We start from the raw sequence: 12,570 nt of genomic DNA, 5'->3' as shown, positions 1-12,570 counted from the left end.
CTAAAATAGCAAGTAGCCATTTTATTATATAATATTTTTGACGATATGATAAAGCAGCTATTATATTCGTATCTCGTTTATTAGTACGTGAAATATGTTTCTTTTTTGTCGTAGAATTTAGACCGATAACATAATAGGATCACGTTAACTGATCGTGGATTTGGATGTTATGTGACCAATTACCGAAGGAAATAGCTCTAGGACCTAGGAACTAGGAAATCTTCAGTACATATGTATCTCTTAGTTTCAAAAAGTAGCGGGGATAGTAACAGCCAGTTAACAAAGCAGACTCATGGCCAGTTAAGGCGACGTTACTGAATTTTTCAAACCAGTGTCGGAAGATCATCATAGATGGCAGGAATGTATGTTTAATCTTTCGAAACCTGGTCGGTATTATCACTGCAAATCATGTGATGTAATCCATTACAATACGCCTGCGCGACCTTCATACAAGGTGACCGTTTCGAGAATTTGGACGCATGTCATTCGCCTGTGTGTAGTGTACGCGTGCGGATCTGTGTGCCACCGGTATTCTTTCATGTGTCGTAAAAACCGGTCATTGTGCTCCTCAATCTTCCGAATCGTCAATAAAAGTATTACGTTTGTAACGTATCCTTACCTGTGAGGGAACAAATTCAGAATTTAATTCATCCTTCGTATATAATATTGTTTAGTAACAATAGTAATTAATAGAATAAAGGGAATTTGATTCGCATAAAAACGGGAGAAAGTTGAATTAAACCTATAGTGTTAGGGCACGAAATTGATCTTGCTTGCAAAAATAAGCAAATACGAATTATAAGTAAAATAGTATTGCATTTATAAACATTATATTGTAAGGAAAAAAGAAAAATAAACAAAGAGAAATGTCAGCATCAGACATGGATCACGAAAAGAGGAAACAAATTTCTGTGCGCGGGATTGTTGATGTGGAGAATGTGGGAAATTTTAAAAAAACGTTCAATAGGCATCTTCATTACACTTTGGTGAAAGATCGTAATGTGGCTACGAGCAGAGATTATTTCATGGCCTTGGCACACAGCGTCAAGGACAACTTGGTCTCTAGATGGATACGCACTCAACAATATTATTACGAGAAAGACCCAAAAGTATGCAAGTATATCACTGATCACTTAATTCTTCAAGTTATTAAACTTATTATGTATACTCCATAACCTTCATGCATGAAAATTATGATTATATGTAATTGATAATAAATTTGATTTCTTGTTTAACGATTGTCGGTAAGTATAATATCTAATATTTATTAAAACATTAATTTATTGTATTTTGATAATCGTTTTGATTGTGTGATATATACATATAGAAATAAATACATGTTAAACTTTTATTCCAATAAACGAAGAGTTTTTTGATACAACTTTTAATATAAGAAAAATTTTAACATAAAGTTAAGTCGATAAGCAACTACATTAGCATATTACCAATACGATTCTTCTATGTTTCCCTTAAATTTAAATTTTTTAACGCAAGAGAAAACAGAATTAAATCGAAAATGGTCCAAAGAATACAACAGATTGATAATGCCTTTAAGTATACATTTTCTATGACATCGCACATTAAACATTCCTTGATTTCGTCGTCTGATTGATAACAAGATCACCAGTTAATCACATCAGTTAATATTTTCAAAGTAAAAACATATTAAAGATGATTTTGATTAATTAAAACTGCAATTAGTTTGATAAGTAAACTATTTTGAAGTAAACATTAATATTAAGTAAAATTAGATCAAGATAAACAGATGTGAAACAAATAATGTTTCTGTGTAGTAGAAAATATACACCAATGCTAGGTATTTGACTTTTCAAGCAAAACAAAAGAAATGGTAAAATTTTTGTGCATTTGGTAATAAAATAATCGGTTCACTTACGTATGAATACTATTTATACTTACATAAACAGATGCTATATTGAAATGAACCTTCGAAATGTAAGATGCAACACGTTGCAGTGCCTATTTTCAGTTTGACTTATAGTCACCTCACCCTGAGGTCTTAAGCCAAACGGTTTTCATTCTTTTCGAAGCAATGTCATGATGGCGATAAGACCGTCGTCAATCTTTGAAAACATTCCAATTATATCGATGGATTAATAATAATTGTTTACAAAGTATCGTTTATAAGATACATTATCATGTATATTGAACACTGAGCTACAATCGACTATTACTAGCCATAAATTTTTCGTTTATATAAGCAAACTAATTATCCAGAGCGCATCCGTAAATTTTATTTAAAAGAATATTATGCATAGTTAGTAAGAATTATTGGTCAATTTTTATGATTAACTTTTACGATCACGAAACATAAATCTGATTAAATATAAATTTTCTTGGAAATATTTCTTTAGGTAATTGCGCTTTCCGTATATTTAGAATAGTTGTATATAAATCAAAGAGACGCGCTGAAAGTGCGAACATAAAGGAAAAGAGCAGTTGGAGAGAAACAAGGATAGACTTTGCAATAAAACTTGGTCGGTTAATGTCGAACGAGAGAAAACTAAGATTATGTATTTGAGGCGAAAAGAAAGTATGTAAAGAGGATAAAAGGAAAGGAGAAAAGGGATTACAGAAAAGAGATAATACAAAGGTAGGAAGTGGAAGGTAAGAAGGATCTACACCCATAAAGCTGTAGGAGTAGGTGGACAGGAATAAAATAAGTGTAGGTAGTACTGTTAGGTAAGGTCACATTAGTGACCATAGTATAGATATTAGAATCTTGCGAAAATTGAGAATAGAAAAGCAAATCAGTATGTTAATAAAGTAATTACAAATTACTATATACATTCTATATTTATATATATATGATTAATTTGTAATGTAGTTTGTACATTTGTAACAGAAATAAAAAGAGAACAGGCATAAAATAAGTCGTCACAAGCAGGGTTAATCATAACAAATTACAGAAATTGGTTGGACAATACAGATCACGTGACACAACTATTAAAAGCCGAGAAGTCACGTTTAACACATTTACTACCGGATAGACTTTTGGACGTGGTCCCGTTACATTATGCGAAAGTTTTGAAAATTTATACTGTTTGTGTTGTTTAATCTTTTAACAACTATTGTACAAGGATATATCGATTGCAATATTGAGTTGTTGGTTTTAGACAATAATGACAAGCTTCATTAAAAAAGGAAAATATTATAGTATTATAAATATTATAATAGTGCTTACATATTGTTGGAATAAAAAGTTCAAAAATTTGTTTCCAAGAAAATTATTATTTTCATTGTTCTGCGTATACGTATAAAAGAAATTAATATACATCTGTTTTCATTATCTTTTCTACTTTTTTATTTCCTATAATTTTCTTGTTTGTACAAATAGTAGAATTTTTATCATGAAAAAAAAATAATATCAAATTTTGTTAGAGGAACATCTTCAGCCATCTCAGCTATAAATAAACGACCCTCGAACACGTGGAGAAACTAAACGAAATTTCAGAGTAATCGTTGAACGTAATAAAGATCAATTTCGGTTGAGCGTTATCTTTCTCTTGCTCTCTCGTTTCAGAATGTCGCTTCGATTTATTTTTATTAGTTAGGCCGTTCGCTGTGTAACACGAGATGTACACTACGATTTCATAACGGAAGCACAGAAGACACAATAATACTGAATTTTATTTTTCCTCTTTTACATCATAGAATGTTTCCTACGATTCAATGTTCGTACAGAAATGTACAGCATACTTATAAATAATGATATTTTTCCTTCTATCTTTAAACAAATTATCTTTTATCGTTGAAAATACACGAATGCACAATTTGTATCTTCTGAAATATTCTAATTTATTTCCCGTACTCTGTAACATATTTTCTACTGTTTTAGAGAGTTTACTATCTTTCCCTGGAATACTACATGGGAAGGACCCTTCAAAACACCATGATTAACTTAGGCATCCAAGGTGCTTGTGACGAAGCTATGTACCAGGTTTGTTTCAAATAAAATTTCTAAAATCATCTACCGATAATAAAAATCGTAAAAAAAGGAAATTATTTTTTATTTATTTTTCTTTAGTCCGTGCCTCTCGGCTTTGGACGAACTTTCAGCTTTCTTTACAGCTCTTTATTGCACTAATCGCCTTCTTATCTCTAATCTAACACTAATGCTTATAATCTATTTACACTTATGTCTACGATTTATTGCAACTTAGCCTACACACTATTGCCACTTTGGTCTTTTTGCCTCCTTGCTGTGNCTACCTTCCTGTCCTTCCACCCCTTCTTGAATTGCTTTTACCCTTCTTTTCTCTATTATCGCTCTCAGGTCCATTAGTCCTTCCCCAGTCCCATTTAATATTTCTTCCATTTCCTTTGCTCCTCCTGTTATTTCACATTCTTTTAGCACATGTCTCAGGTCCTCTTCTTCCCCTCCACATAATCTGCACCTTCTTTCTTCCTCCTCTTTTCAATGTTCTTTCGCTTTGGTTTCATTTCCGCACCTGAATCTGGCTATGATTCTTCTGTCCTTCCACTTCATCCTCCCTTCCAGGTACTTTGGCCTCTCCTCTTTGGTTATGTTCCTGTAGTACCTGTTGTACTTTGATTCCAAAAAAGGAAATTAAGAAAGAATTGTATTATAGATGGGCTTGGATATTGAAGAGCTCGAAGAACTTGAAGAAGATGCAGGTTTAGGAAATGGAGGTTTAGGAAGACTAGCAGCTTGTTTCTTGGATAGTATGGCTACCCTTGGTCTAGCTGCTTATGGTTACGGTATTCGGTATGAATATGGTATATTTGCGCAGAAAATAAAAAATGGAGAACAGGTGGAGGAACCAGATGATTGGCTACGTTATGGAAACCCGTGGGAGAAGGCTAGACCAGAATTCATGCTCCCTGTAAACTTCTATGGACAGGTGATTGATACTCCTGAAGGAAAGAAATGGATCAATACTCAAGTTAGTATACATGAAATAAATCTGTACAGTTAATATGTTAAAGTTATTGATAAAGGATTTACATACCTCGCTTTTGATCAGGTCGTATTTGCGATGCCATATGATAATCCGGTTCCTGGATACAAAAACAACTTTGTTAATACTCTTAGATTATGGTCTGCTAAGTCGCCAATAGAATTTAATTTGAAATTTTGTAAGCAAGTTTTTATTACTTATATCATTTTATATATCATCAATCAAAATAGATTATCGTAGAAAATAATCGTTTTTCTTTCAGTCAACGACGGTGATTATATCCAAGCTGTGTTTGACCGCACCTTGGCGGAGAACATCACTAGGGTATTATATCCTAATGACAATTTCTTTGAGGGTAAAGAATTACGATTGAAGCAAGAATACTTCATGGTAGCGGCTACTCTTCAAGATATCATACGAAGGTTGCTACATATTTATTTTGTTCACAAAGTTTCAAGATCCAAATGCATTGTAGATATAATATTTCATTGACAAATTACATTCTTACAATATTATTTCTAGGTATAAAGCCAGCAAATTTGGTTCAAAGGAACACCATAGAACAGATTTTGACTTATTCCCCGACAAAGTGGCCATTCAGTTGAACGATACTCATCCTTCTTTGGCTATTCCTGAACTTATGAGAATTCTTATCGACGTCGAAGGACTTCCTTGGGAAAAAGCTTGGGACATAACAACGAGAACATGCGCTTATACTAATCACACGGTTCTTCCAGAAGCTTTAGAGAGATGGCCCACAAGCCTGTTAGAAAGCATTCTTCCTAGACATTTACAAATCATTTATCATATTAATTTCCTCCATTTGCAAGAAGTTTCCGCTAAATACCCGGGAGACATGGATCGTCTTCGTCGCATGTCTTTGATCGAGGAGGAAGGTGAAAAGAGAGTTAACATGGCTCATCTTTCGATTGTGGGTAGTCATGCTATCAACGGTGTCGCAGCAATTCATTCGGAAATTTTGAAAAGTGGCGTGTGGGTGTTTTTAGAACTTAAAATTTCTATTAATGATAACTTGTGTAATAAATGATAGTTTTATAGTTTCGATTTACTCAATGTTTTAGGTTCAAAGACTTTTATGAAATGACGCCTGAGAAATTCCAGAATAAAACTAATGGTATTACACCACGAAGATGGCTCCTTCTGTGCAATCCGAATCTCTCAGATATAATCGAAGAAGTAAGTGTAAAAAATTACCCATAAATTACGATTTTCGTTTTGATATAAAATTATTGTTCACTATCTTATAGAAAATTGGCAGCGACTGGACAGTACATTTAGAACAGCTCGCTCAGCTGAAACAATGGGCCAAGGATCCAGTTTTCCAGCGCAGCATTACGAAAGTAAAACAAGAAAATAAATTGAGATTAGCGCAAATGCTTGAGAAAGATTATGGAGTTAAAATAAATCCTGCTTCTATCTTTGATATTCAGGTAACTGTATTAAGTTGACATAATTAAGTTTATGTGCAAATTAATTATTTAATTTCTATATAATTATTTAATATGCGGTACCATAATATAGGTGAAGCGAATACATGAATACAAGAGGCAACTATTAAACTGTTTACACGTAATCACATTATACAACAGAATAAAAAAAAATCCAACCGCACCATTCGTTCCTCGAACGGTGATGATTGGAGGAAAAGCTGCTCCCGGTTATCATCTAGCCAAAAAAATTATAAAGCTAATTTGCAGTGTAGGAAACGTTGTAAACAACGATCCTATTGTTGGAGATAAATTGAAATTTATTTTCTTAGAGAATTATCGAGTTACATTAGCGGAGAAAATAATTCCAGCAGCAGATTTGAGTGAACAAATTTCTACTGCAGGTACTGAAGCTTCGGGTACCGGAAATATGAAGTTTATGGTAAGTATACTTTAATATGCAATTTATATATGCGATTTATAACAATAAATGAATATTTTGTTTTAAATTACTTTAGTTAAATGGAGCCTTGACAATTGGCACATTAGACGGTGCTAACGTAGAGATGGCTGAAGAAATGGGTATAGATAATATATTCATTTTCGGTATGACTGTTGATGAAGTCGAAGAGTTGAAGAAAAGGGGATACAATGCTTATGATTATTACAACAGAATCCCAGAACTAAAACAATGTGTCGATCAGATCCAGGGTGGCTTCTTCAGCCCCAATAATCCAGACGAATTTAAAGATATTACCAATGTTTTATTAAACTGGGACAGATTTTATTTGTTTGCTGATTATGAGAGCTATATAAAGATGCAAGATCATGTCAGTAAAGTTTACCAGGTAAGTTCATATCGGAATTTTTTTCAGGATAATTTTTCAATATTCTTTTAATTATTGTTTTATATATTTTCATTTTGTGTTTTAGGATGAAAGTAAGTGGGTAGAGATGACGATCAATAACATAGCTTCTTCGGGAAAATTTTCATCGGATAGAACGATTGCAGAATATGCTCGTGAAATTTGGGGCGTTGAACCATCTTGGCAACGACTTCCTGCACCTCATGAACCGCGGGACATTTAAATTATAACTTTCCTAGATATTTTACGATGTTACTTATTGCATACATTATTAACATTTTTTAATCCTTTTTCTTTTTAACAAATGGATAAAATTCTTCCACGAACGAGCGTGAGCAGTATCACTATTTATTCATTTATTATTCTTATTTATCGCAAAATATTAAATGTAATAGCATACTGTAAATTACATTTTATTTGAAAACGTACGTAATATCTGAAATTTTTTAAAAAATTTTATTAGCTACTAATCATTGATCAACTATAACAAATATTCTAGATGAACACAAAATATTTTATGATATGTCTCTTGAACAAACACAACAGATACAATCTAGTCGACAAAAAAGATAATAGTAGCATCAGAAATGATTTTATTCATATTTTTCTACTTGTAAATAAAATACCTTCAACAAAGATAAAAGATAATAATGAATCTATCAACTGTTAAGTAATTAAAAATTTTTAAGACAGAACGATAAGTAAAATATACATTATTTATTTAAAATTTTGATTCTTTTGTGATGTGATATTATTATTAACATTTAATTATATATTTACAACGTGCGAAAATTTACTAGCAATTACCGTTTTCTAATATCTTAAAATGCTCATTGTCAAGTTTTGAGAGAATTACTATATTTGGAAAGAGAAAGAAAAATAATTCTTCTCTATATATTTAACTCAATAAAGCATGTGTTATAAAAATATTTGGGCCCACTTTTTATATCAAAACAATTGTTACATTACACTCCAAGAGAAAATAAATATTAAAGAAACTTAATTTTTTTGTATTGAAATCGATAAAGTATAAATTGTTTTTTTAAAATGTGCCTTCAATCAAATCAAATATATTTGTAAATGCATCAGAAGTAAATAGAAGAAAGATATCGCGTGCACGAAAACGCAGCTTGAAATATGGCAATGTTTCAATAAATCATTTTCGAACTTATTAAAGAGAGCATGTCTGTACATCAAACTGAAATTTTCGTGCAAACAAAAGAAAACGCTCTTCGTGAATTTTCGTTTGTCGATGAAGAAACAGTGCCGTTAGTGAGTATCGATCGGTAATATAAAAATTGAGTCATAGATAACATAAATGTAGATTTTCCAATTTAAAATGTAATTGCAAATATCTAACCTATTCTACATATTATATGTATTTACATTATTTAGTACCGTAAGCATGTGAACTTAATTATTACATTGATAACTAAATCTTCAGTCGAGTTGAATTTGCATTGCTTTAAGTAATCTAATTAACCAATTAATCAATTAACATGTCAATGATCTTTATCAGTTTGACTTACTAGGTTAGAGGTATATAAATACATCATAATCATAATGAACATATATATATATATACGATAGTATAATGATATAACAATGTATATACATAATTCTGATACATATAACTTGACTACGGACATTTATGCATTTATGACAAGTATAAATATACTAATATGTACAAAAATATACATATGCATGAATGTAAAAATATATAAAATATCAAGACTAAAGTATATATCACAATATGCAGAGAATAAAACTTTTTTATTTAAGTTTCAATTCTTTATCTATACCTGTAATAATATGAATTTGCACAAATATCTGCAATCTAATCATAATCTACTCTCTCTTTGGCAATTATATTTAGCACTAAAGAATTATAAAACGAGATTTTTAACTGGAAAATTCTATAAAATTGATTAATAACTGATGAATGGATACATAATACTATTAGTACTGCATGTTTGTAGTATAGTTAGTCTTGAATAAACTACATATTTACAGTACATACATATATAGTACATATACACATATATATGTATAGTACATATACACAAGTTTGAATCAAACGTCTACGCAAATTGTTACTAAATATTTTCTGTCTTAGCTTTTAATTCAAACGCTAATTTTGTTTCAGAAAAAACACATTTAAAAGTTGTGCTGTAAATTTACAATGAATTGCATTTATACTAAAATCATGAAATCATGTAATAAAATAATTTTCATGGCGATTAATGTCGAAGATACATATTCGAATTCCGAATAGTTTATATGTATTGTGCTTACATACATACATATAGTTTCCTAACGTTTATCCCATCCTATCCTTTTTTAAATTTTCCGCTTGTATCTTTATTTTTAAACTACATGTCCTTAATAAACGAAGATTATTTTATTAATTACGATATTTTATTTTGGAATATCCAGCATATATGGTGTTCTAGTATGAAATCAAGTGATACCGGAGGACTAAGTAACGTTCTCTCCATATTTCCTATTTTTACTATAACTTTTTAATAAAGTTTAAAACGATTCGTGAGTATATAACATTTTTGTCTTGTTTATACTACAGAACATTCTAACAAAGACTAGTAAAGAATTGAAACGTTCTATATAATAACTTAATAAGTTATATAATATAAGTTATATAAGTCATATAGAAGTTATTATATAGTTAAACTTATCAAATTTAAAGCACAAAGGTATTCCGAAATACAACAAAAATTCATTCAAAACATATTCGTATCATATTTTGATGATTATACATAAGCATAGATTAATTTAATTTGCATTAAAGTTTGTTTTATATACAAGATATCTCGAAAATACAATTTGTAACAATAAAGTATTAATATAAATACTTTTTGTGTAATATATATTTCTTTAACTATAAATGTATCCAAGCACTCTATTCCAGAATGCTTCAAAACCGGTTCCATTGCAACCTTTGAAACCAACATCAGCTGTAGTGGTTACAGGCTATGTTCCTCCCAATGCTTTGAGGTGATATCTCATCGTAAGAAAAATCGCATAACCGAAAATTTTTTTAATTTTAAAAGTCATATTAAAACAAACAGTAAAATTTTAAACAGGAAAATTACAATCATGAAATTGTAAAATCACAATTGTAATATTCGTTAAAACACAATTACCATAGATTTTCAGTGAACTTATTATGCAAAACCACCGGAAATATCGCATTGCATTTTAACGCACGATTAGACAGGGGTTATGTGGTTCGAAATTCGAAATTCAGGGGATGTTGGGAGGAGGAGGAAACCTGTTCTCCTGCAGGGCATACCGCTTTCCGCCGGAACTCCTATGTTCACATTTTGATATTTTGTACTGCCAATGAATATCAAGTAAGAAATGAGAGTTATTTAATATAACTATCAATTTTATAATACTTATATTTATTCGAAATTAATTTTCCTTTTATTAGATTGCTGTCAATGCAGAACATTTTTGCGCATTTGCGTATAGAATGCCTCTTGAAGATGTAATGTATCTTGAAATAAATGGATCATTGGAAGACACTCGGTTTAGGCAATTTGAATTGTTCGTTTATCCTGATCCAAAGTTATGCAGACCAAGTAACGTTTTAAGTTTAAAAATTGATCGGCCACTGGTCGAATTTCTTGTAAGTCTTTTTTAAATTACTAACTTATTTTTTTTCCTAGTTGAAATATCAATTATCATTAAATATTCTGTATATAGGATATTCCAATTACGGTAGATATAGGAAATGAATTTAAAACCGGAGCTAGGCTTTTCATTGCTGGAAGACTGAAACTTCTGCCTCATTCGTGAGTGTTGATGATCTTTTGAGAATTAAATAAATTTGCAAAGAAAAGGAAAGAAAGAATAAAGAATAATTTGTTTCTATATCTGCTAACAGATTTTATGTAAATTTACAAAAGGGAAAAGCAGTTTATCCACATCCAGCAATTGCATTGCATTTAAATCCACGTTTTTTATATGGCAGTAGCGCACCCTATGTCGTTATGAACTGTTGGTCAAATGGGTCTTGGGGACGCGAAGAAAGGCACTCAGGTCATCTATCTTGGATGCCTGGTCGTGATTTTCTTCTAACGTAGGTTTTTCCATCTTTAAAAGTACAAAATACGATATGCATGAAACTTTAACTAACTAGGTCAAGTTTAATTGAAGATATTGTTATAAATAATTACTTTTTGAAAATTCGAGTAACTTGTTGACTTTCTGACTGCAATTTTTTATGGTTTTCCTTTTATAGAATTCGGTGCGAAATCGAAGCATATACAATATGGCTAGGCGAAAAAATGATTGGTGAATTCAAACACAGATTACAACCAACTATCATCGATACTCTTAAAATATCCGGAGACATCGTACTTCATAATCTAGCCATGAATTATTCAAATTAAGCTCTATTACTTGTTATTCATTTTAATAAAATGGCATTTACCTTTTAACTTACCTTTCCCATATAAAACTTTAAATATCATTTGTCCCGCATTTCACAAAGGCATAAAAATGTTCTCATTTTTAAGTAATGTAATATCAATGACTTATTGTTGGTAATATTTATGTAATGAAAGAAATAATATTGATAATAAAAATTTATCATTAATGCATTAATATTTTTAATATCTTCAATTGCCTAAATATATAATTTAAAATAATATAATAACAGAATTTTATTTATTCTTTATCTGAGAAGTAGGTCTCCAGAATATAAAATTTTTCAAAATTATTTGAATCCCTGCACATCAAAAGTATTTTATAAAGCAACATCTTTTTTATTAGTTTTTTTATTTTTTATTGTTTCGTTACTGAATTAAAATATATCAAATACTCATTAACTGAAATTATCGTAATTCAGGAACTTTTAATTTTAATTTTAATCTTAATTTTTTATTACCTGTTTCTTCATGACATATTTGACACCTTTATTATTATCAAGGAAATAAGCTCACGTTTATGCTTTCGGTTGCTTCTAGATCAGTGTTGCCCATAGCGGAAAAATGCTGAAGGTATTCCACGCTAGCATATATAAAAATTTATTATTATATTAATAAAATTATTTTTATTATTTTTCTTACTGAAGAATAGAAAATCTTTCCTTTCAAACGATAAAGGATCAGTCGAATGACCCAATAATTCTAATATACCCTCTATTTACGATAACTTTTTAGATTTAACATTAAATTTATTTTTCTCTCGATAATGTTTTTGTTATAATAAAGCGTAAATTTCATTTTGACAGTAATTTCAATAGTTGATAGGCTGCAAATAATATTTCTATATCATTTCTATATCAATAAA

At 30.4% G+C, this 12,570-nt stretch overlaps 2 protein-coding genes and 1 long non-coding RNA gene across 5 annotated transcripts; 2 read left to right on the top strand and 1 right to left on the bottom strand.

Moving 5' to 3' along the window:
• The first annotated feature begins 477 nt into the window (after nucleotides 1–477).
• On the top strand, nucleotides 478–8,183 carry LOC122570897 (glycogen phosphorylase). 3 transcript variants are annotated; one of them, XM_043733843.1, is made up of 11 exons: nucleotides 478–1,109; nucleotides 3,857–3,958; nucleotides 4,611–4,925; nucleotides 5,007–5,118; nucleotides 5,203–5,362; nucleotides 5,463–5,933; nucleotides 6,023–6,137; nucleotides 6,209–6,391; nucleotides 6,483–6,830; nucleotides 6,907–7,236; nucleotides 7,322–8,183. In XM_043733843.1, exons 1-11 carry the CDS (start codon nucleotides 867–869, stop codon nucleotides 7,475–7,477), a joined length of 2,535 nt encoding a protein of 844 aa, XP_043589778.1. In that variant the 5' UTR covers nucleotides 478–866; the 3' UTR covers nucleotides 7,478–8,183. The 3 variants fall into 3 exon arrangements, with proteins under 3 accessions (XP_043589778.1, XP_043589780.1, XP_043589779.1); XM_043733845.1 differs by lacking the exon at nucleotides 478–1,109 and adding an exon at nucleotides 2,437–2,611; XM_043733844.1 differs by lacking the exon at nucleotides 478–1,109 and adding an exon at nucleotides 2,437–2,625.
• A 106-nt stretch (nucleotides 8,184–8,289) lies between these two features.
• LOC122570903 (galectin-6-like) lies at nucleotides 8,290–11,879 on the top strand. The gene is made up of 7 exons (XM_043733865.1): nucleotides 8,290–8,526; nucleotides 10,181–10,266; nucleotides 10,421–10,625; nucleotides 10,706–10,903; nucleotides 10,981–11,069; nucleotides 11,162–11,356; nucleotides 11,519–11,879. The coding sequence occupies exons 1-7, from the start codon at nucleotides 8,437–8,439 to the stop codon at nucleotides 11,667–11,669; spliced, it is 1,014 nt and encodes a 337-aa protein (XP_043589800.1). The 5' UTR covers nucleotides 8,290–8,436; the 3' UTR covers nucleotides 11,670–11,879.
• LOC122570905 lies at nucleotides 11,241–11,594 on the bottom strand. The gene is made up of 2 exons (XR_006317914.1): nucleotides 11,454–11,594; nucleotides 11,241–11,370 (listed from the first exon to the last, which is right to left on the bottom strand). It is a non-coding gene; the product is annotated as an uncharacterized LOC122570905 (long non-coding RNA).
• Nucleotides 11,880–12,570: the final 691 nt, after the last annotated feature.

Source organism: Bombus pyrosoma, linkage group LG9, assembly GCF_014825855.1.
Source record: "Bombus pyrosoma isolate SC7728 linkage group LG9, ASM1482585v1, whole genome shotgun sequence".
In the NCBI taxonomy this organism is placed as follows: domain Eukaryota; kingdom Metazoa; phylum Arthropoda; class Insecta; order Hymenoptera; family Apidae; genus Bombus; species Bombus pyrosoma.
Note: the sequence above shows the minus strand (reverse complement) of the source record. Positions and strands in the feature narration are given on the sequence as shown.